The 26,575-nt window shown below is 34.1% G+C and overlaps 1 protein-coding gene and 1 long non-coding RNA gene across 4 annotated transcripts in view; both read left to right on the forward strand.

Moving 5' to 3' along the window:
- The first annotated feature begins 4,295 nt into the window (after positions 1–4,295).
- On the forward strand, positions 4,296–5,926 carry LOC128237014 (uncharacterized). The gene is made up of 2 exons (XR_008261476.1): positions 4,296–4,403; positions 5,461–5,926. It is a non-coding gene; the product is annotated as an uncharacterized LOC128237014 (long non-coding RNA).
- A 2,625-nt stretch (positions 5,927–8,551) lies between these two features.
- The window catches only part of LOC128237011 (RNA-binding protein 28-like), a 60,063-nt gene continuing 42,039 nt past the window's right edge, over positions 8,552–26,575 (forward strand). For all 3 annotated transcript variants that reach the window (XM_052952180.1, XM_052952181.1, XM_052952182.1), the window contains exons 1-5: positions 8,552–8,742; positions 12,097–12,142; positions 14,261–14,529; positions 14,871–14,985; positions 21,335–21,453. In XM_052952180.1, the coding sequence (XP_052808140.1) occupies positions 8,619–8,742; positions 12,097–12,142; positions 14,261–14,529; positions 14,871–14,985; positions 21,335–21,453 (673 nt within the window). In that variant the 5' untranslated portion in view covers positions 8,552–8,618. The remainder of the gene's footprint in view (positions 8,743–12,096; positions 12,143–14,260; positions 14,530–14,870; positions 14,986–21,334; positions 21,454–26,575) is intronic.

Consider the following 26,575-nt stretch of genomic DNA (forward strand, 5'->3'; position numbering starts at 1 on the left):
TAGAAAATAACCATTTTTACATTTTATCTACATGTATGGTAAACCTGCCTTTTTTCTTCATGTTTGCATTTTACCACTTATTAATTTATCCGTAGTTATCAATGGTTATTACGCCTATAAGTGTAACTCCTTCACCAAGTTAATTAAAATCCCATTCAACACCATTTTATACATGCATTGAAATGAATAAACACCTTTTATCGGCTTCAGATCAGACAGTCATATTGTGTGACGTCACATAACTCTCAGTTATACCCACGAGGATCTCATGGAGAGCATGGATATTGCTATGCAGGATTAATGTGTCTGGGTGGTGTTTTCGATTGTAACTTAGGTATTGCATTTCTAACTTTAATTCATCACATTAAATAGTTACCTGTAGCGCTGAACGTGTTGATTTTTATTGTTCTATTGATGTCACAATGAGTATTACTGTACGATTATTGCTTCATAAAGTCTATATTAAAAGTGTGGTACAAGTTTCAAAGTTTATTGGCGGATTGTTTTACAAACATGTCATGTCTGTGTTTTCTTAATCTCTTGGTTGCCCTTGTTGTTTCTTTAATCCTCCATTAAATATATCACACATCCTTTTCAACAGGCAATAAATCGTTTAGGATGGGTAGTAACTAACTCACTTATCACAGTGATGTATACGGTTAGGTAATCTAGCCAGGCATTGGAATGATAAAGATCAATAATTTTTGTCTGTGAGACTTAGTAACTGTAAAAATTACAATCGATGTCCTTTGGGTGTCCGAAAATTAGGTACCTAAAATAAATTATTTTTGAAAATAATGATGGATGTCTGAATTTTTAGATTGTCCGAACTCTAAGGTGAATTACGGGTAGTTTGTGCTTGTGTGGCAGGTATATTTTAATTCTTGAACTATATTTTCTTCAGAAACAAATGTGTCAGATACTGACTTTCGGATTGATATTTTGGCAATAAAACCTGCATGTTACTTGTTCTTCAAACCTGAACCCCCAGGTCCTCTTGACAGCATTGCGGTTTCCTTGGCTGATGGCTTATATGGTAAATTTGCTGTCCCACTTTTCATGTAATTATGTTACAGGGAGGTTAGCATTCTACAGAGGGTGATTGAAAACAAAAGGGTGCATAAAGAAAAGTAAAACCGTTCCTGGAAAGTCTTAAATAATTGCAGAGTGATGTACCATAACTTAGTTGAAATCCAACCATCATTGTCAAAGTATTTAACCAGACAAATAAAGAATGTTTCCTTTGAAGCATGGAACATGTTTAAAAACTACTGATAAACCTGAAAATTGATGACTTTTATTTTTGTTACTTTCTGAGTCAACAGTTACTGAAATCAATATATCAAAAAAAAAATTAAAAAATAAATAAAAAAATATTCCGACCTACCTACCCTATTTTTTTTGGCAGCGTTACCTGAAACGCACCTATTTTTTATTTGGCCTTACGTATGATATCTAAACATAGCACCGAAAAACCTTTAGAAGCGATTGAAATGGGCATGCATTGTAACTTTAAATACAAGGGGATACGTCGACTGAAGTGATACGCTGTGCATTTTGAATGGAATTATTGCTGAAGTTGTTTGTAAAAAAATGATTTTCCTTAAACAAAACATGTATGTAAAGGAAATGATATATATGATGTATTGTATTTTCCAATCGTATGATATTTAATCAACGAAAAACCTTTTGAAACGATTGAAAGGGCGTGCATTGTAACATTAAATACATGCGGAAGGGGGTATTACGACGATTGAAGTGACATTCACATAAACAAAATGACACAAGACGCCATATAATAGATACAGATTTGTTTGTTTCCTCGCCCAGTGTGCGCACAAGCGCTCTTGGCCCCGGCACATTTTCACTTTTATCTATGTGCCCTTCAACCATTCACATAGTTCAAATAAAATTTGCAACTCTCACATATTTGCCCGCAAATAGTCTTTCAGCGCTTCGCGCTTTGATTTATTATAGAACCAATTTTTTACGCTTTTAATAGGCCTCGTTCACACGGCGTCCAAGAACAATCCAGAACACCGATCTGCGTGCAGTGGAATCGCAAGCATCGCCGCGGCAACGCAGTGGCATCGCCAGTGAACGCGGTTGGCTCGAATAGAACGCCGAGCGACAGCGCGCACTTTGAGCATGCCCCGAACAAACGCAGTCGCTCGGTGTTCTTATAAGAGCGCAGTGGGATCACCGTGACAGGATCGCCGCGGGCGCGCACAAGGATCGAAGTGCGAACAAATGGATATCGCAAGCGATCGTGCGGTGTCCTCTAAGATGACACTGCGTATCTACCGCGCTTATACGGCGCGTCTACGGTGCTTACGAGACATTTTATTTTTCTAACTGCGATTGTACGAAGCCGCAATGGCGACCATTGCGCTCCAAATGCACGTCTAACGCGTCAATGGGCTTTTGTATGACAATAAATCAACCCAACAAAATAGAATAAAGGATATATATATACAAATAAACATGGATTTCACCATGACTGATGTGCAACAGCAAGCGGGGCTATCGCTTGCCTTTATGCAGGTGAAGCAGATCCCGGATGATGCAGACGCTGTGTATCTCATTCTGCCTTCTTCACTTTTCCACCTCTTTTAGCGGGCATAGTCTCCACTGTTCGAGAGCAAATGAAAGAATGGCGAACTGTTGGAGTAGTCGTTTGTATAGGTAGTGCAAAACAACACGCCGTCAACGCAGTGTGAGCGCCGTGAAACTCGATGCACGTACTGGAAGCGCCGTGAGAGCGCAGTGCACATGCAGTGCACATGCAGTGCGCGCGCCGTGACAACTCGATGCACGCAGTGGAAGCGCCGTGAGAGTGCCTCATGGCAGACAGTCGCCAACTAGAACTCCGTAGGAACGCCGTAGAACGCCATGGAGCACCGTAGAAACGAAAAATGGTAGAATCTAAGCAAAAAAAATAATTCTATACGCAATATTGATCCAAACAACAACAACAACATCGCCAGCTTCGGAATTACATGTGGAAATGGACTGAAACCGGATGAAAATTTTGAATGTAAAATATACTGTAATATATTCACATCTACAATAGATACTATACGACGTTTTTTCACTACAAAATTCTTTTAAGAATAAAACAAACCGACCAACTGCTTTTCAAGTTCAAACTTGTGATTGTAGCTTTTGTACATTCTGTAATTCAGGTTTTGTATCTCTTAAACATTAGACTGAACTAAATTACACATTTTATAGCTTCAACAACAATTAATGGTATTGTAGGTAAAATAGAACACTATGTATTTGAAATTATGGATTAAAATAGAAGAACAAATAACGTTGAACAACGATAAATTTGAAACCCACAATAAAAAATGGGAAATATTTTAAACTTACAACATATCCTAATAATAAAGCACACGATTAGCCATATAAAACAAAACAAAAACAAAACAACAACAATCGTAAGACTTAAATAATCATATATACATAACAACATTACCTGTCCTTTGATGTTATTAAATGTTAAATGCTGATGGTATGCAGATCGGAATTCGCAACGCACTTCGTTAATTGGGTGCCTCTAGGGTTGACAGATTTGATACAAAAATGGTCTATTTCAGCTTTTAAACGGATAATAAATCAACATAAGCACACCTTGTAGAATATGGCTCTTGATACATTTAAGGTTCATACGCTAGGTACAGTTTCAACAACAAACCATTTCTGAACAATTTGAAGACTGAGAAAGAAAGAAAAACAACAACACATTTATTGATAGGAATGTTCGTGAGTAACAAACTGAAACAGAACAAACACATAATGGAGATAATACTACGTTGGTTTTCATAACTGGGGCGGAATTAAGCAACATTGAAAAGGGAGTTGTTAACATCTGAATGTTTTCGTTTATTATGTTTGCGGGTTATGCAATGCAAATAAACTGATCACGACCGTCGAATAAGTGAACATTTTCTACGGTTAGTTAGTGAATATTTTAAATAACCTCTGCAAATATATCCAAATGCATTTTTCTATTGACATCTTTCTTATTTATTGTTATATTTCAGTGTGAACACATTGTTACTTTTCTTTAAATTACTGAAATATTTACAAAAAAGCAATGTTTCATTAAATTGAACAATTATACTAATAGAAGATACGTTATGAATACGATCACATAGGTGGAAATCTTCTTTAAAATCAAACATTACGAATAGTTCTTGTACTCAGCATAAATCAGAAACCTGTTAAAGTATAAATTGATAATTCGTCATGCTTCAATTTTACATGCGAATTTCGCCTTATTCCAGAAGCCCATAATGCTTTGCGACAAAGGTGACTTCCGGTTTATTTCCGCATTCAATTTCCTAGTTATCGATACGAGTGAAAGGAAGAGCATAATTGGCAAAATAGATCGATAGGTGAGTAAAACATGTTAGGAACATCAGGTCATACATTGTTCTATAAATATCTACCGTTTTTTGTAAATGTCAATGAAGTTTTCGACGTTTACACCCAACTTCAGTACACATTTAAGTGGGTGGGGTAAAATAACAAATATAATGCCAAACGTCGAAAACTTCATTGACATTTACAAAAAACGGTAGATATTTATAGAACAATGTATAACCTGATGTTCCTAACATGTTTTACTCACCTATCGATCTATTTTGCCAATTATTTGAAGTCTTTGAGAACTACTATGAAAGTCTTTACCATTATTAATGGTAAAGACTTTCATAGTAGTTCTCAAAGACTTCAAATACATATTGGTTGTTATGAAGTATGCATTCAATTGTGGTTTGTTGAGTTTGTTATTAAATTAAATGAATGATATGTTGCAATTAGTGTGAAATTGTTAAAATCTGCAACTTCAAAACAGTCAAGTCAAGTCAAGTAAATGAAGCTTAAATGTGATTAAGAAGGGCATTTAAATACTGACTGCTGTGCTGTATGTAAACAAATATGCAGGTCTTAAAATAACAGCTTATTAATATTGTACTAGTAAATTGTAACTATTTAAATATCTGACTGATATTAAAGCTGCACTCTCACAGATTAAACATTTTGACAACTTTTTTTTTTGTCTTTGACTGCCAATTTATGCAAACGTGCAAGAAAACCAGTGATATAAGACTGCTGACAAAACATTGGATCGCAGATTTTCATTTTTAAGTAAATAAAATAATTTTTAATGCATTTTTCTTAAACCGTTAGTAACGCATTTAAAATTAGCCATAAAATAATAATTTTTAAATGGAGATATGAAAATCGGTGATCTGATTCTTTTTGTCAGCAGGCTTATATCACTGGTTTGCAGATATTTACGCAGAAATTGCCTCTTTCCAAGACAACAAATAAAAAAAGTTGTCAAAACGGTATATCTGTGACAGTGCAGTTTAACAGTTAAAGAGTCTTTTATATTTTTATTTTTTCTGGCTAAGTTGGATGATGATAAAACTATTTATTTTATTTCAGAGATGTCCATTCTGGATGTTTGATTCCGCCAAGTTGATGCTCAACAGGAGTAGGCAGTTGATACCATTGATCTGATAGCACCTGCTATATCAGTGGTTTTACAAGAAAAATTTGTGCAAAACACAAGAGACGGAATCGGTTCAAGAACAGAGATAAAATAAATGAAGTGTGTCAATATGAATGAAAACTTTCCTTGACTGCAAGGACTAAAGAAATGCACACAAGTGACATAAATTTAAATGTTTGGTACAAAAAGTAGACATTTAGAACTTAAAATTATGACACAGGATGTGAAACAACACTTTATACCCGATAACAGTCGAACAAGAGATTTTTCAAAAAGAAGCAAGATGTGGTTTTTTAACCCTTGGCAAATGAACCTTTAAAGGGATTATTGCATACCAAGGACAATTTATTGTTATTGAATTATATCATGTTTACTGTTCTTATTAAATTGTAAAAAATACCGTTGTTATTAATATGATTGTCTATGATCTTTTTATTCCAATGACTGTGTAAACTCCCATGGTTAATATTAAAAAGACATAAAATCGAGTTAACGTTTGTGGGCAATAACTAGCCACCCGGTTAACTTAGTTTGTAGGAGCACCGTGCTTTTTCTGGCAGCCCTTGGTTCGAGCTTTTTCCTATCATGTTACTTTAGTATTGTTATAGTCAATAAGCCTAGGTGTCGTTAGCGCAGTACTGTAGGCCGAATATTTTCTTGGCCCAAATTCAAACAGCCTTGAGATTTAAATGAAACTTGGTACACATGCAAATTTCCAGAAACAATAGGCTCATGTCAAGCAAGATCATACATAATATTTCAAGACTTGAATGATTCAATACATCTGCTCCTATGTATTTTAATTTCAATACATCTGCTCCTATGTATTTTAATTTTCATAACTAAAATTGTTCATCATTGTAAATACAGTGCTCAAGTTTAAAGCTGCATTCTCAGACTGACCATTTTGACAAAAAAATGTCTGAAAACCAGTGATATAAGATTGCTGATGGAAGATCAAAAAACATTTTTACAGAATTATCTTGACCGTTTTGACAAAAAAATGTCTGAAAACCAGTGATAAAAGATTGCTGATAGAAGATCAGATAACATTTGTACGTATCTTTGTTTGAAAATGGATATATTTATGGTTAAAAAGCGTTTCTAACGCTTTAAGAAAATGAAGTCTTTTGACAGTGTTTCAAACAACTGAGATCTGTTATTTTGTGAATCATCTTATATGACTGACTGAATTGAGGGCAATGATATCAAAATCAGTTAATCTGTAAGATTGCAGTTTTAAAGGTGCATGTCCCTAAAGGTCAATTGGCAGGAGATCTCATCAAATTTAATGAAGAATCATACATTCAATGATGCAATTCAACTTATTCATTTTGATGAGAATCAGCATTTAAAGAAGTTACCATGAGCTCTGATTTTTTTGCTGTGCTTTTTTTATGACAAATTTATCATTTCTGTAGAAAATGTCTGACACTATCATACAAATTGTAGCAAAAGAAACAAAAAATGGTTGTACAGAATTAATGTTTATTTAAATATCTATAAAAAGAGTTGTTCATATAATAAAACATTATGATGCACATTGTAAATGTAAAACATAACTAAAGTACAAGGACATATAAAAATATTTAATTTTATATATTTATATGATTTTTGAATAATAATATTTCTTATGATAACAATAATAATAATAATAATAAGTGTTGAATACTAAGCACTTAACATATTATACATGTATGAATATCAATAATAACAGTCAAAAAACAACAGTTCAACCAACAAAAGAGATCCAACAAGTACTAGCAATGGGAATCAAACCAATATGACCCAACAGTGATTCCAATAACACTAGTTGTCTATCACACATTCTGTCCAACAAGCAGTCCAAACAACACTGGTGGTCCAACCAACACTTCCTGTCCAACCATTTATAATTGTTCAACCAACACGTATGGTCCATCCAATATGGCGGCCCAGTAAGCAATAGATGCCAAACCAACAATAGCATGTCAGGTACTAGCTGTCCATCACGTTGCTACCAATCTAGCAGCCGAACCAATTGTAGTGATGTTCTTCATTGAAAGTAATGATCTCAGAAGGTAACATCAGCATATTTGAATCATATCTGTAAAGAAAGGAATGGAACATAAAAAGCATAATTTTATAAAAAAGTAAGTTACTCTCAGACTTATTTATGAATGGGTTTTAAGACAATCTGGAACCTTATTTAATTCCAGGCCTGGGGGTATGCGACTAGTCCGGTGGCCATCATAATATTTGAAAATAACAAATCATTCAGAAGACTACACAGGTGACAGCATGACATAATTACTCTAAGTAAAATGTTTATTACATAGTAATAAAATACACACAGCAGTATAAATATCATAATTTATATTGATGAATTTTGATGATTTATTTATGTTCATTCATAAGACTATTAGTTATACCTGGTAATGTACATACAGATTCCTCATTAGATTATGACTGTCAGAGAGTAAAACAGACTAATGTATTATTTCTGTTAATTTTCAAAACAAATGTTTTAGAATAGATGAGAATTTGTTGTTTATAATACTCCAATAAGAGTCCAAGTAAACAGTCAAGCGATTTATAGCTCATGACATTCAAATAATATCACAATAATGTGATATAAACTCATTAAAATGACAAATCTAATAAAAATAAATAAATTATAACAAACCTGGAATGATGATTTGTCCGTATTTATCGCTGTTATTGTACTTCGTCATAACCCGGAAATAAACCGGAAGTCACCATGCCGCAAAGGATTATGGTCTATTGGAAAGTCGAGACATAAAAACGTCAAAATAAGAATTACTGTACCAGTACCAGTACTGTATGGTTATCTTTATGCAACAATTAATAGGCTTATACTTCAGTGCAGATTATCAGTAGTTTTAGTTGGTATTTTGACATTAGAATATAGACTGACAGCTATGTAACGGCAAATGCCACTGAGATTGCTGTGTAGTTTTCAGACATGTATAAGGGGAAATCACTGCGAAGGAGCTTACTTATATACATCGTATCCACTGCTACCATTTTCCATGTACATTGACTGCTACCAACACGTTGAAGAAACTTTCCTGACAATCTAAAAAGGAAAATGACGTCCCAAAGCAAGACAATATTCGTCAGAAATATTCCTTATTCTATCACAAATGAACAGCTGGAAAATAAGTTTTCTGACTTTGGACCAATAAAGCAATGTTTTCTTGTAAATGACAAAGGTAAGATTGCTGTAATGTAAATTCGCGACATTTATGGCTTATTCCCAGACAACCTGGACAATCCGCAGGCGTCCGGTGCAATGTTTTGATCCCAAGACCCCTGTTTAACTGCCCCCTACAACCCACCAAAAATTACAAAATCTCTCAAATCCAGATGTTTAATTATCATGATATGACTTTAAATCCAACTTCTGACAATTTTGCATCTTTGACGAAGTATTTTATTAAAAGGTAGACATGAAAACCTGCTGAAAATACACATTTGCTCGCTATAAATGCCATAAATTTGTCAAAAGTTGGACAATCCTGACAAATAATGACCCTTATGGTGTGTTGTGACGACGCTTTGTCACTAATTTGTTAGTCCAAATAATTGTACGTTGACAGATTTTTTTTTAGATTTTTGATATGGCAAATCCTTCACGTACAAATTGTTTAGTATCAAAAGTGGGTAGTTGTTCCGATCAAAAATGTCAAAATCGTCCGGCATTTTCAGCCACCATGTTTGTTGACAGTGACAAAAACTTTTTTTTTCGTGAAAATGGCGATGGTTATCTTTAAAACCATACAACCATACTGTTGATAATGAAAAGTTATGTTATGCAAAAAATATTTTGACAGTGCCCAACTTTGCTTTTTTATATGTTTGATTATTGTTTAATTCAATTTATTATTCAAAATAATATTGAATACCGTAATTCACAAGAGTTCGGACACCATAAATTAATTATTTTTTTCGCTCTCCGAATACATAAAAAATTATCATTTTTACATTTTATTTACATGTTTGTTTAACCTGCCTTTTTTCTTCATGTTTGCTTTTAACCACTTATTAATTTATCCGTAGTAATCAATGGTCATAAACTTATTTATTACGCCTATAAGTGTAAATCCTTCATCAAGTTAATTAAAACACAATTTTATACATGCACTGAACTGAATAAACACATTCTATCGGCTTCAGATCAAAGAGTCACACTGTGTGACGTCACATAACTTACAGTTATACCCACGAGGATCTCGTAGAGAGCATGGACATTGCTATGCAGGATTAATGTATAACTGTACGATTATTGCTTCATATAGTCTATAAGTGTGGTACAAGTTTGAAAGCTTATTGGCAGATCGTTTTACAAACATGTCATGTCGATGTTTTCTTAATTCCTTGATTGCCTTTGTTGTTTGTTTAATCCTCAAATAAATATATCACACTTCCTTTTCAACAGGCAATAAATCGTTTAGGATGGGTAGTAACTAATTAAATTGTCACAGTGGTGTATACGGTTAGGTAATCTAGCCAGGCATTGTAAAGATAAAAATCAATAATCTTCGTCTGTGAAACTTGGTAACTATGAAAGTTATGATTGATGTCCTTTGGGTGTCCGAAAATTAGGTACGCAAAATAAATTATTTTGGGAAATAATTATGGGTGTCCAAATATTTAGAGTGTCCGAACTCTTAGGTGAATTACGGTAACTTTAATCGAAAAATATTTTTGTTGAAATTATAAACGTCTTACGATATACGGTATCCCGATCTTCAACTGCCGTTTCAACCCGTATATACTCAATCAATATGACGCGAGTAACATCCCTTTTACATAAATCTAAACAAACTCTCGGCTTAAAATTGACCTCAGAAGTTCAAAAAATTGTTACTGGGTATTATACGCAGGCATTTTTTTGCATCAAAATCTGAGGGAAAAAAGTGCGTCTAATACCCAGTCATTTACGGTACAAGTGGGTTTCTTCCAGGTACTCCTGTTTCCCCCACAACACAAGACCACACTCTCACGTAACAAAGTGCCAACAACAGTAATAATATATAATGTTGTAATATCTTGTTTCACAATCGTTGTAAAATAAATAAGTTAAACTATGAGATGCTTGAAATATATTAAAAATTATACAGTACACTCAATGAGTTAGACCCACTTTCCTCGGTCACTCTGAGGGATAAAGTCGATGATCGCGGACATCCTCCGAGGCTCAAACTGTTGCCCTCGCTAAAATCCCACCAAGTTCCTCTGAGTGGCTTGTTTACCGCCGAATTTAATATGAACAGAAGTGTTGAAAATCGTCCAATTTTATGACCCTGCGGCGGAACTCTGTGTCTAATCAGATAAGCAAGAAATCATTATTGTTCAGAAGTTATTTGTTTTTATACTTATGTACATTGTTAATCGTACAAGATTCTTACCAGCATTTAATTTGTATTTGTGTCCGTAAACGCCAATTGAATATTGTCTTGACTTGTTAATAGTAAACATCATTGATGTATTGCCACTAATTGTTATGCATCATAAAACAGCAGACATTTTACATGATTCTGAACCATGAACTCTGACATCACGCGCGTGATCAATACAGTATAGAATATACTATTTATTATTGGTGGTATAAAATAGCTATGACGTTTAATGGAATTTTCCACAGAAAACGAGGCAAGCAGGTCTTCAACCATGTGCTCTAAGCTTTGAACATGTGTTTTACCTCCTGATTTTCCGAAAATGTGTAATAAGTAACCTAGCCTGTTTTGGGTGAAATGTGTTTATCAATGTATTCAGTCTTCATGTACAAGATGCATGTGCAAATAGTGAAATACGACTGCATTCTTGTGGTATTGCTTAAACTTCATACAAAACAAGCAGGGGAAAAAGAATAATAGCAATTTACTGGAGCCGTCATAATCAGTTGAAATTTTTAATAAAAAATTAAATAAATTTAGCGTATTTTCTTATCAAGTGTCTGCAGAGTTTCGAGGAGTTTACCCCTCCAAGGAACGCCGTGTTCGTAATTCTTCGGTCATCTGATCACCCTCCGAGGGCCTTAAATTCAAACTCTGAGGAACTCGGACTGTGGATTAATTCATTGTATTGGCCATGACAGCGAAAATCGGCATAGGAAAACGGAAAGTGGGTCTAACTCGTTGAGTGTACTGTATTCTATTTTAACAGGTTATTGCAAAATAAGCTAATAAAATCTAAAAAACAAACAGGTTTTACCTCTTTAATTTTGTACAAATGATAATGTGGATAGAGTCTGTTCTACTGTTGTTACTCATGATCATGTTTTGGCTTCCTGTTTTACTTTAATCAAATTACTTATGACCTTTCTTTGTATGGTGCAGTAAGCCATCTGACACCAAAACCTAAAAGTTCTTGCGTAATAGTGAAGGGCCTTACGTACAGCTCTGCTTTTAAATTCATCATATTAATTTATTTCTTCTCTGGCTGTTTTACTGAAATTGATGTATGATGTATGACATTTTTGATTAATGCTTAAAAACTGTGTTGACTAAAAATAAAAACTGAAATGTATTAGTTATAAAGTTGCCCATTGTAATTTCTTTCAGCAAGTGGCAAGAGTCGAGGGTTTGGCTACATCAAGTTCACCGTGTTGTAAGTTTTGTAATCTTATTTATGTCTCCCCTTACTCTGATGGCAGGTAGACTGCTATTGGCATAGTTGTCCATCCATCCGTGTGTATGTTCATCACAAAATCTCTTGTCATGTGTGTCTCAAAAAGCATAATAGCCAGATGAGGAAACTGTACTGGAATGTTTGTGCAGCATGTGGTGAGTGCGGTAAGAATTATGCCCCTTGGCTTAGTGAAAATAGCTTACAGGTCATTCAGTTTTGTGCTTCTTGGATCTCAAAAATTATTTGAGCCGGATTCACAAAAATACAGGAATGTAACCCAGCATGTGATATTGTGCACCTGGGGTTTTGTGTATTTCTTTGTCCTGACTTATGGTCCTTGAAGTTGTGAAAATAAAGCATATGGTGCCCACAACTTTACATCGGCATATCTTTACAAATATTTGATCCAGAGGAATGAAACTTGACAGGAATATTATGCAACCTGTGAATTGTGCTAGATTTAGCTGCCTGGGGTAAAAGTAAACTTATGGCCCTTGAGTTAGTAAAAAGTTGTTAATAAAGCATTGAATTTTGTGTTGCCATTTTGTAAATAAGTATACATGTCACCCTTCTTCATCCTCATCCTTTTAATTTAATGTAGGCTTCTTTTCCCAAAAATCTGGAAACCCCCCTGAATTATTCTCTTCTGATAGTGTACCATTTCATGAAAGTAAATGTTGTTGTACTGTTATGATTTAAACTTGATCTGCCAAGTTTCATTTTTTGACAAACAGCTACTTTTTATTGATATTTGTTGTTTAATGAAATATTCCTCTGAATTATTGTACCAAGTAAATCATGTGTTCTCTCTTAGCTGAAGAACTTCAGCGAACACGTTATATATTACCTTTTTGGACGTGTTAGCTGAAGAGAACGCCGTATCCAAACCCTACCAGAATTCGTGACATTTTTATGTCACGCTGTTATTTCACTTGTTTGCATTGTACAGACAAAATAACTATATCCTCAGGTAAATGAAGTAAAATGTAGTTTACAAACACATTTTCAAAACCAAAAAACGCTTTATAGATAGTTAATTTATCATTTTAATAAATCTGATTATAAGCATTCTTTAACTAAGTCATAGTTGTGTTCAAATTTAATCACGTGACAGCAAGATTTAAAAAACATACCCATGTCACCTACATTTGACCTCACAAATGTAATGTTTATTTTGCTGTTATTTTTTCTATTTTGAATAATTAGTAAATAACTAATAACAAATTTGAAATAAATCAATTGTTTTTACTTGTCAAAAGGTATTTTCAGCCTTACTGCAATTGGATTCAACTAAATGAACAATGTGAATCCGATACTATAAATAGAATTCATCGACGTCATCATGGTCATGTGATTGCATTGCATCATCACACTCAATTGATTCTGGTTGACTTTACTATGGGGGTTACGCCATAACTTTAATGTGTTGTAAACATCAAAAACATAAATATCAACATTAAAGTTATGGAAGCCAGAACTAGGTCTCTCTCAATAGTCATGAACTGTTTATTCTTACAGAGTATTAAAGAGAACAGAGAGAGTTGATCTTTAATAGGCATAGACCTTAGGTAGCTGTTGGCGTTACAGAAGCGCCTGGTGAAAATATCTGCTTGACTTGTAATTATTCCGCCACAGAAAAAAAGTTTGGAGATGGTTAATAGAAGTGAGCTTGTTGGTTGGTCAGTTGATATATTTGTTCTGTTCTAGACAATAACTCATTGTGTTGACATATTAAAATAACTTTTGGTACACATGTTTAACAACATTAAATACTGGTGACTTTGATTACAAACTACCAACTGTTGACGCGCAATGGCCCCTTTCAACATAGAAATTGGTAAAATAACTGTATCAGGATGATAACTCATTGAAGGAATGACAGATTTGAATGATATTTATGTAAATCAACTTTGGTTTTTGTTTGCTACTAACAGAAGACAAAGTGAATTTCATTGTTCACTTAAAAGCTAAAATATCTTAGCAAGTCTTGGACCTGTGTCTGAAATCTGCTTGATCCTGGCTTTTACACTTATTCTCAAGTCAGTTTTTGCTCAAGTGAGGTCATAACTACTGTGAAATATATTTTATTATTTGAAGGGAGGATGCCAAGCAAGCAAAGGAAGCCAAAATTACCATTGAGGGCAGAAAACTGATTGCTGACTTTGCAGACATCACAAAGAAGAAAAAACCTAACAAACGAGACAGACCAAAGAATGTGGAAAGGGTGAAGTCTGATGAAGCATCCAGCCAGAATGAGGAGGGAGAGGCGGAGAATAGAGGGGGTAGTGAGGAGGATGGGGTCGGGAACAGTGATGACGGTGGTGGAGACCTTGGTGATAAAGAAAGCGCAGTGCAGCATGCACAGAGTAAGTTCGGGCACCTAGTGCATAATGTCAGCACTGCACTAGTGTCTTATGATTTCACTGAGAAACTCAAAGCTGTTGGTTCAAGATATTCTCTTGATTTTCATTACTTGTATTTATAATATTTCTTATTTGTGAGGCATGAGGTATCAATATTTATTTATATAAATGAGAATGAAAAATATCATCAAAACTATCAAAAATGTTTGATCTTGTTTAAAAATATAAGATGTGTTTGGTTTGAATACTGTGAGTCTACTATTTAAAATGTTTAATTTCTTTATTTTATAAATTAAGTGTGGTATACAGTTAAATACACATGTTGACTGTTATCCACTGTGAAGGTGAACTGTCCCAGAAGGATCAGAACATGAAATACCACAAGGCGAAGATCGTTGTTTTGACCGGGCTGCCAGCCAATATGAAGATAGAGGAACTCAACAAATGTCTCATCAAAATGTAAGTCATTTTCAATGTCTTCATACTTTTATCACTGCCATTTCTTACATGCTTTTTCCTGTCCTGTCAGCATTAGATAGTGGAAGTTATGATTTGCAATATTTGTCAAAGTCATAAGCCAATTGTTGAACAAAACAACAACAACTATATCTTTTGTTTTACAGTATCTTAAAACTTTAGATTAACAACTTGTTTAAAGCTAGTCAAAGGAGCATTTAAAAGTCTTTTTTTAAAAGTTCTTAGGTAAACAGTCAATTATTAGGGTAATGTGAAATAAAAAAAAAATTCATGAATCTTCCATCTATTTTTAGTGTCTTTCCCACTCTGGCAAATGTGCAAATTGATATCCACCAAAAAAAAAAATCAATGTTTTTTAGTTGATCAAGTGTGCCATTCAGGGCTGCCAATATTTAGTAGGCTGTGATGAGGTAATGGTTAATGACATTTTGATTATTTGACATTTACTTCAGTGATATTTTCTTTTATATGTTATTTATATTCTGTAACATATTCTTTGGTATAGCTATTATGACCCTGCGAAAAGTTAGCTGAAACCTTAAGCATACATGCCATATTTTTGAATGGCTCATCAAGGGATTTGGTTCAAAATTCCAGGGGATTTGACTCTCATACCAGGGGTTTTAATCATCGCCATTTTGCAACATCCGGAAGTGTTTTATTAACACTTCTTGAAGTCACTTATATTTTTCTATGAGACACTGTGATGATCAGTATATGTCACAACACATATGATTCACTTGGATAGAAAAAAATTTCATAGAAAAAGATATATATATGAGAAACAATTTAATAGGCTAACCTTCTAATAAAATTGATAAAGAAATCTGCTTACTATCAGAAATGATGACTTTCAAACTGTTTTAAAAGAGAGAATGGAATGGATATTAATATTTTTCATTTCTTCCAATTCCCAAATAGTCACATTTGTTTGCATTTGATCATAACAAGAAGTAAATACATACCTTTTTATACGCCCGAAGGGTCGTTTTATGTTATGGCCTCAATCGTCTGTCCGTCTGTCTGTCCGTCTGTCCGTCCGTTAGCAATTCCGTGTCCGGGCCATAACTTGGTAACTAATAAAGCGATTTTCAAATAACTTTATACAAATCATCACTACATTAAAAGGATGTGTCGCGCGCAATTTCCAGGTCCATACCTCAAAGACTAGAATCACCGTGTCCGGGCCACAACTTGGTCACTAATAAAGTCATTTTCAAATAACTTTATACAAAGCATCATTACATTAAAAGGATGTGTCGCGCGCAATTTCCAGGTCCATACCTCAAACACTAGAATCACCATGGGGGGGGGAGACGTTAGCGATTCCATGTCCAGGCCATAACTGGGTTACTACTAAAACTTTTTTTCAAATAACTTTATACAAATTATCTCTACATTAAAAGGATTTGTCAAGCATGCTTTCCAGGTCCGTACCTCAAAGGCTAATTTCACTGGGGGGGCGTTAGCAATTCCGTGTCCGGGCCATAACTTGGTAACTAATAAAGCGATTTTCAAATAACTTTATACAAATCATCACTACATTAAAAGGATGTGTTGCGCGCAATTTCCAGGTCCATACCTCAAAGACTAGAATCACCATGGGGGTGCGTTAGCAAATCCGTGTCCGGGCCACAACTTGGTCACTAATAAACTAATTTTCAAATAACTTTATACAAAGCATCATTACATTAAAAGGATGTATCGCGTGCAATTTCCAGGTCCATACCTCAAACACTAGAATCACCATGGGGGGGGGGACGTTAGCAATTCCATGTCCAGGCCATAACTGGGTTACTACTAAAGCAATTTTCAAATAACTTTATACAAATCATCTCTACATTAAAAGGATTTGTCAAGCATGCTTTCCAGGTCCGTACCTCAAAGACTATTTTCACTGGGGGGCGTTAGCAATTCTGTTAGCAATTCCGTGTCCAGGCCACAACTTTGTGTTACTACTAATAAAGGAATTTTTAGAAAACGTGTCCTAGCCACAACTTTGTAACCAATAAAGCAATTTTTAGATAACTTTATACAAATTATTGCTATATTAAAAGGATGTGTTGTGAGCACTTTCCAAGTCCTGCTACTTTTAAACTTAGTAAGCAGTATACTAGCATAACCTAAATGTTTATTAAAGACCTCAAGCCGAATCTTCTTCGGGCGTATAATGCTCCGTTTCGCGGTGCTCTTGTTTGTAAAAGTTCATAAACATGTTTTATTTTGGCATTCATCAAAACAATAAATATCATTTTAATAAATGAAGTCATTTTCTTGTTGTTTACTTTCAGTTTCACTTTGTCATTTTCTTATGAGTAGTGAAGCATAACAAAGAAACAGTCTTTTCTATCACTTATTTTAATCTCATTATGTACTGAATAATCTATCACCTTATTATCTTAAATCCTTTTGTTGAAAATGACATAAGTTTTTTACACATTGTGAAGGACTCTTAATATGGAACATGCTCACTGATTGGTCAGTTTCTATTAAAACAATGCCACACATGTGTCTACTGCTGGATTTTACACCATTTGTTATTAATCCAATTAAGCTTCATAGCAGAGAGGGCATTACTTGTAAACTTGCTGATAAAATCAACTCTCTGTTAAAAATGACGTAATTTTTTTATATATTTTTGTAATTCCGGGGGATATTGGCGGGGGCATAGATAAAAATTCCAGGGGATTATTTCCCCTGCAGTGGGATATGGCATTAATCACTCTGTCAGTCTGTCGGTCTGTTGAAATTTTTTATGATTTTGTTCTTCCGAGCACTGTGTCCTCAAAGATGAGCTATTGTTGATAGCCCTATATCTGGAATCCGCCACCAACATTTTTGACTTCAAATTAAGTCTCAAACACCACTGTGCTGATTTGGCTCAAACTATGACGAAAAACATGATCTGCAATTTTTATTATACTCTTAACAAACAAAGTTTGAGGGGGTTTATTGGAGTCACCCTGTTGTCACAGTCATTTGATAGGAATGAACTACTGCTTTGGTGTTATATGATCTGAAATACATTTAACCTAAAATTCTTTATTTTTTCTTCAGATTTAGGGGTCAATCCTACCAACGATTTAGCATAAAATAACTATGCGTTACTGCAGTTTGAAAATGTCAGAAAATCTCGAATGGCCAAAATAATTCAACAACTTTGATTTGATTGAAAAGTGTTGAGTATGAAAAACATGCCAAGAAAAATACCCAAACGAAATGTTGCGACAATAACATGCAGCCTACATACAGATTACACTCTAATCTTTCAATAGCAATCATAATTCTCACCTGAACATGCATCTAATTGATGAATTCTATTCAAGTTTCTGAATATATCCCCAAAAAAATCTCAACACAGTACTCTGGTCCACTGATAAACATTACAGTCATTTGAAGGGAATGTACTCTCACGGTCAGGAGTGAGGTCCCTTTTAACTGTACGTAGGTCGGTCCGTTGCAATTTTCCTTGTCCAGAGGACAACTTAAAAACTACTGGATGGAATTTAATTAAACATCATATGATGATAGAACATCATGAGACTAAGTGCAGTGTACAAGAACCTTAGCTCTATTTTAGCCAATTACAGAGTTATTGCCCTTTGTTACTTTTCCTTGTCCAGAGCATAACTTATAAACTACTGTATGGAATTTAATTAAACATTATACAATAGGTAAGCACAATGAGAGGAAGTGCAGTGTACAAGAACAATTACTCTATTTAAGCTAATTACAGAGTAATTGCCCTTTGTTACTTTTTCTTGTTGGGTGCATAACTTCAATACTACTGATTGAAATAAAACGTGGGATATAGATAACTTCAATACTACTGATGGGATTGAAATAAAACGTGGGATATAGATAGATGGCAATGAGAAGAAGTGTAGTGCACAAGCACCATAATCCTATCATGTATATTAAGGTAGCACACCCCTAATGAAAACCTCCACTTGAAACTCTTCAATTTTAATGCTTTAGCTTATGTTGTTAAGCACAGGACTACAAATCTTTTGAGGGTTTCAAGGTAGCTGTTCAAATCCATCCAGAAGCATAATTAAAAATAAATCAAGTAGCTAACATTTTTTAACAGAAATTTATCAACCTGTGGTTGGTCGGTCGGTCCGTTGCAAATTTACTTGTCCGGAGCATAACTTGAAAACGACTGAATGGAATTTAATCGAACTTCATAAATTGGTGAAGCACAATGAGAGGAAGTGCAGTGTTCAAGAACCATACCTCTATTTTCACTTATTACAAAGTTCAGAGCAGTGAAATATCTGACTGATTTTTCGTTCGATAAAGATTTGGACATTACCTTGAGTTCAAGCAAAGGAGGTTTGATTGCATTTCATGTAGATATGTAATACTCTTTTAATTACTTTCTTCAATAAAACTTTTGTCACTCAGCATAACTTGATAACTAGCATTAAATGATTGAAGTAAGCTTTTGCACTTCACCGCAATTAAAAACCTTCCTTTATTTTGTCAGCAATGTAACTTCTAAATTACTCAATGGATTTTGATTAAACAACACACTTTGGTTAAGCATGATAAGTTCAAATACAGTGTTTAACAACCTCAGAGTTATGGCCTCTTCTAAAAGAAATTCTATGCCATTCCTGTGTCCAGGCGGCATTCTGGGGTGTTTGTCTTTCCTGTGACAGCTTTAGTTTATTCATGTTCCCAATGACAAAAAGTATCCTATTTTCCCATTTTTCTAATAAAAAATCCCTATCTGAAGTTCTGAAAATTTTCTTCTCTGGCCTGATTTAAAATAATCTCACAGAAATGTTACTTAGGTGACCCTCTATCTAATTCCCTCACCAATACATAGATACTTTAATGCTTTAGCCAGGAGACATGGCTACTTTATATACTTTATATGACTAGACCTATATCAGTGTGTTTATACCATGTTTTAAGTCGTCATTTGAAGCAAAAATGTTGCCTTCCAATGTAGCATTTATGTTGTAATTTGTCACGTGGTATACACACACTGTATATGTCTATATGGAAAACTTTGAATATCTTCTCTTCAGAAACTATTGGCCCAAATTTCAAAATAATTTCACAGATGTGTTCTTAAGGTGACCCTCTGTCAAGTTTCTTCACCCCATTTTGATTCTTTAAAAACATGGCCTCCAGCGGCAATCTCTTTTAACTTTAAAACCATCAAATGTAACAACTTTATGCATTTGATCACAGTAACAATGCAATTTTTTAAGACACGTTACGTAACTCTGACAAAAATATTATCAGACTTATGGCCTTCAGACTTTAATATCAAAATTCAACACAACTTGAAAAGTTTGGGAAGGAATAGAATGAGACTTTAAGCATCCATTAATTACATTGTGAGATTGTATGTTATATAAGAACCATAATTCTATGACCAAATGTAACCAAATTGCTTCCCTTGATATGAAAATTATTTGTTCCAGCACTATATATTTGGAAGGAAATAAATGATATTTGATAATAGCTCTCACCGGGTATACATTGAACTCCAGCACATTTCAAAAACCATAACTCTGTTGCCAATTGTTCCCAAATAGTCTTCCTTGGCATAAAATGTTTAAGAACATGAGTTTACCTTACAGAACTTTTTGGTTGAAAATGAATGAAACTTGAAACATTAACTGATGTTGATGTTGACTTTACTTTTTAGGGACCATTGATCTGTGACAGAACAAGTGTGTTTGAAAATTGTAACCATTTGACACATATGTCTATACTTATTGTATGTTAATGATCACCTCTCCTTGATTTAAGTGGTCGTTTTATTGTACATTTATAAACAAGTCTGTTATAAATAAATACAAAAGCAAAACATTTCACAGAAAATGTTTATTATCTTTTTATGTTATATTTTTCTTTCCTTTACTTTCTCAATAACAATTTTTCACTTAATACCTTGTCATATGAATAAACGGTTGTAGTAAAAGCTACAATTTTGTCTCAAAATAGAATATGTTGTGTTTTATGGACTAACAGGGCTATTATAATAGTGTGTTGACACCTAATCACATGTTTATTGTTTGCAAAACCGTGAGATTCTTATTCCAAGATCACAGAATCTGATTAGTCTATATGTGTAAACGGGCAGTAAACTTGACATGAGGCACAGTATAATACTTTGTAATATTTATAATCTGTGTGAAAAAGTCACATATCACAATTTAGGGAAAATTTAACCATGCAGCAATATGTAATTTCACAATATGATTTACATTATACATTATACATAGTAGCACAGACAGAAACAAAGCACAAAGAGTGTGCATTTAAGACTGAAAGTTATTAAAAAAAAATATGACCTTTGACCTACCAGGGGTGTGAAGCAGCTAGCTGAAAGCAGAGCGGTTGGCCAGAAGATTGCTCACTTGAAGTTCAAGTGTATCCGGGATGCCAAACGTGCCATCAGGAAACTACACAACCATCCCTATAAAGGTATATGTGTAAATCTGTTGATCTATTAGACATATCAGACAGTCAGCTGAATGGGAAGCCTAAGATTGTTCATATTGAATAAGGTTTCATTTAAAAGTTGTAAGCAGATTGTGTGTAATTTTATGTGAATTATTGTTGTTTGCATAGCAAGGCAGACATATATAGACATGGTGATGTCCATTGTCATCGGTGTTTGCATCTGCTTTGTCAGGCTACATGGCTATATTTTGTATCTGGTTTGATCTCTTACTAAAGAACATCTTGGCCAATCTTTTCTGAACTTGGTAACAATGTTTAACCACATAGTCTTTACTTTCAAGCATTATTTAAAATATTTTTTAAATTCTTATCTTTTTTCCAACATTCAGTTACTGTCTTGGTACACATTCTTACTCATTCATTATTTTACGTAAATTCAACCTTTATTTATTTCATGCATTTAGGTAATATAGTGTGGAAAAACTGGTAGCATAAAACTTGAATATAATTTCATTTCAAACTTTTCTTTAAATAATTTAGTGTGTGCAAAAACAAATTAATATGTTTCATTGCTATGTCAGTATTTTTTAAACATTCTAATATCTATTAAAGCTGATATTTTATTATTGAAATTTATTTCCCTTTTTATATGCCTGTTTGTAGGATGGGACATATTAAAATTCTACCTGTGGGGTAAGGTTAGGCGGGCTTACAGTTTGGCTTTGGGTGTCCAGTATGTTGTCAAATTAATATTTTTAGAATCCTTTGTCCAACCTTTACCAAATTTGGTCAGAATATCGCTTTTGTCACTGAAGAGATTTCACCATTAAAGTATAGAAATTACCTAAAATTGGTCTAGTCGGATCAATAAGTGAAGAATCATTTGTCCAATCATCACCAAACTTGGTCAGAATGTGTTTGGGCATAATATCTTTGACAAGATTGATAACCAGCCATATGGCTCTTGATACTAGAGAGACTTCAACTTCAATTATAGAAATTATCTAAAATTGGTCTTGTCTGATCAATGACTTAAGAAGCCTTGGTCCAATCATTTTCCTATTTGTTTAGAATGTGGACATTATATCTCGGTCAGGTTCGATAACCAGCCATGATGCCTCAGTCACTTAAATTGGCAAAAACTGTATTTACAGTCTTCTCTCTATAAATTTGGCTTAACATAGAACCACTTATCACCAAACGTGGTGTCCTATAATAATGATGGGCATATTTTTTTTTTTTCTGTGGGACTTTGCTTATTTTGACATGCATCTATGACAGGGACAGTGCACATACATATGAATAAAGCCACATGCACTGTACACTCTAAGGAAGCCTATCTTTCCGTAAGTCTTTTGGTGATCTATTCATTTTGGATTTTGATTTTGATAAATAAAGATTATTTTTACTAAATTCAGTGAGATTCAGCACTACTACCTTTCATGGTGGCCGACCCACAGGGTCTGTCATCAAACAAGGGTGTCTTAAGTGGGGAAATTAATAAAGAAAGAGCGAGAAATGCATATAACAAAAAGAAAGTTTGTCGAATTCAGTACAAGACAGTATTTTATTTCTTTGTCATAGAATTTTTTTTATTTTCTATGACCACTCATGAAATAGGATACACTCTTACACAGTCCAGGGAAGTTGCCTCCCAAACTCCTCATTTTGAGAAAAGGGCTTATCAGTCCATGAAATCACCATGAAATTGAACCAGTCAATTAATCACCACTTAGCGTGCCACCCTGCTTGGCTGTTTACTGTGTGTATCCAACAGATGTTCCTTGACCGTTATTGCAGTATGTGAACTAAATATTCTGGAATTGAGTGTGTCTTGTGTTTAGGTTAAAAATGAATATCTACCAATACAGAAAAGGTATGTTGTCTTTTAATTTTTTGATGCCCATTTCACATTTATGACATATAATGTTGAATTATGTTTTATACATAAACATATGTTTGCGTTAAGTATTTTTAATTTACTGTTTTTGTGTTTTCTTTTGTTAAAAAGTAGAGCACAATTAAAATAACAAGAGATGGTTTAAATGTTATTCGCAATTAAAGGACAATTCTTTACTAAGATTTACATATACAATATCAATATGAATATCAGTATGAATTGTCTTTGTCTTTAGCATTCGAAAAGAATAGGCAATTATATCATCAAAATCATTGAAACCTATTTATTTCAGGTTTTGCATCAAAATGGTGGAATTTCAAACCCTAGGTTTGAAAGAACTTTCCATTGTAACTGATGATACTGGAATATAATATGTTGCTTTCCAACAACTCATAGATTTTTTGAGAAGAAAAAAACTTCCCAACGAGACTCATTTTTGTAAAGGGCAATGTTTTTCGGTGGCTGAAAGGAAAGGAACACATTGTGAAAGAAATTAATGAAAAAGCTGTGTTTAAAGCTCAAAATGTTGTGCATTTCTTTTTTGCCCATTCAACACAGTCTAAAGTATGTAGACAATTGTCAAAGGAACTCTACAGTCAACGCATCACAAGCAAAGTTCAATGTGGAGTGACATCTGTGTTTCAGATATACAAGCAAGTGGCATCATCTGAAAACGTTTTTGATAGGAATGACATGAAAACATTAGAAATTAATGAAAATGATTTGGAAACGCTTTACACACATTATAAGGGACAGTTTAGTGAAGAAGACTGGGCAAAAGTGTGTTTCTTTGTGAACATCATTTCATGCGTGTAAATGATATAGATGTGGGAACAGAAGCGTACGAAAGCTTAATTGCTAAAAAAGCATTATATTATGAAAACTTGAAACAAACCCAAACTGTTGCTCGCGAGCTTCTTAAGCAGTCAAAAATTGAAATTACAAAAAGACTGAAACGCAAAGAGGTAGCAGGTTTCGATGATCAGATTTGTGTGGTGGGCAGAAATCGACACAGTCCACTTTTCATAGAACTAGACATTGTCGACTCATTCTTTGATAAATCTGTCATTGAACATGTACTTTCTGTTGATTGTTCATGGCACTGCCATCACGCATCAAGTTTTGTCATTCATTGAAATGTCTTATCATGATCACTTTATGGGACAAAAGTTAGCACTGGTCCTGAGAATGGGTGGAAATGACTTCTTACCCAAATTCCATGGTATCTCTCATAAGAAAACAGTTGAAACATTCCTAAACCAGAAAGATTTCAGAGAAAACCTATTCACATTTGACCTTTCAATTACAATCAATGTGAGCATATTGTAATATGTTGTACCCCCTTTATATTTTAACAATTGTCCGGATATCCGAATTTACTTACACTCTGTTGTCTTATCGCTGTTTTTCCATTTCTTTTATGAGTATTCCAGAAGTCTTGTAGTAAATGAATATGTTGATAATTACAATTTCAATTCAGATATAAATTCCATAAGTATACCTTGAATCGAAGCTGTATAACCCGTTTATAAATTTGAAGTACACACGACTGTCACAAATATGTCCGCCATTTTAACTGTTGGGTTACAGCGCAGTAATATTTATTAGATATTTATTCATTGGAGTAAACTTTTCCTGTATGAATTGTAAAGTTAAATTGTTTCAAGCATAATTTTATTATTAATGTTTTATATAAATGTGCTCATGTTACAGATTACAATTACAATGCTGCGAGCGCACTATTTGATTCGATTGTTGCTATGACACTATTTCGCGGATGAATGATAATATTATTTCTGCAGCATTAAGATATTTGTTTCATTATAATTAGATTGTTTAATTAAGTGTTCGAATAGGATGCAATTTGTCATTCTCGATCGATTGATGTATCTATTATTATGAATGTCTTGCAAGACTTTTCATATTTACTTGTTTTATTGTACTCGAGCCTTGGCACCTTCTTCTCACCTGCAAATGTGAGCTGCAGCCCTGCAGACCAATCAAAAGCCTTGCAGCATTGCTGCAGCATCTTGCGGGTATATAAGAAGTGTCAAGTTTGAGCTTGGGACAGTTGACATTTCTGAAACTTGAACTATTTTCAACATCTTGAAAACAAACATGCGAGGTATATTCTTTTGACACGTATTATAATTAAATCAACGCGCACATTTATTAAGTAAATGAACCTCGCATATTATTATATAAGAATAAATAATCATTATAATTACATTGAACTTAACTTTATCAAACTATTGATCAACTCGTCAACTGTCCACTGAACATGTCCGCAATTGTAATTATTGACTTAGCTTTGTGGAGTTGAGATTAACTTGAATAAATAACGTTTAATTGAGAAACAGACTTGCGTTTTCGAATATTCATCACTGATCATTATCAAACTACATATACCTTGGCTCACCAGGCACTAGGCCTGGTGTAAGCAGTGATTCACCACAGATATACTTTGGCTCACCGGGTAAACTACTTGGTGTAAGCAGTGATCCACCACATATCATCGACAGTTAATAATCATTTAACTTTAAACGTATGAGACGGATGTTACAATATACAAGGAGATGATCAAGACATTGTACACACCGAAGAATGTTGATATAAGGAAGTTTTCATTTGATGAAATCAGACAACTTTCCATTTTACCAAATGGCGCCGCTTCTGTTTACGAATACAGAAGTCCTCAAAGCTGGATGCAACCCGAAACGGCCATCGAACAACGTGGTAAAAATGTACAATGTCTGATTGACAACTATTCAACAGCAGGGCAACATGAGGCTCGCTTGCCAGATTTCCAAGCAAATGGCTGCTTGAAAAGATTACCTGATTGAAATATAGAGTACGATTTTAGGCCAAACCCATATGTATCAGATATAAGGGATGCTTTCGTTATAAACCATGAGGAGCTGCTCAAAAGAGTTTGGCAAATTAGAAAACGAAAGCAATTGAGACGACACCACAGAAGGGTGCACGGCGAAAGCTCAAACCTAAAGCCACGTCAACACCACGGTACAGTCAATATAATTATATTAAATGTTTAGTCTTTTATTATGTATGAACAAATATCTTACACATTTTTTAAACCTAATGTCATATTGATCAAAACTTGAAATCGGCAAGTTTAGCTTTTGGTAATAACCCTAAATAATGTGCTACAAGAACAAAAAGACTATAAAATGTTTGCTCTTGAATCAAACAGTTTTGTATTTTAACCATTTTGTACTGAAATGA

Source organism: Mya arenaria, chromosome 6 (assembly GCF_026914265.1).
Source record: "Mya arenaria isolate MELC-2E11 chromosome 6, ASM2691426v1".
In the NCBI taxonomy this organism is placed as follows: domain Eukaryota; kingdom Metazoa; phylum Mollusca; class Bivalvia; order Myida; family Myidae; genus Mya; species Mya arenaria.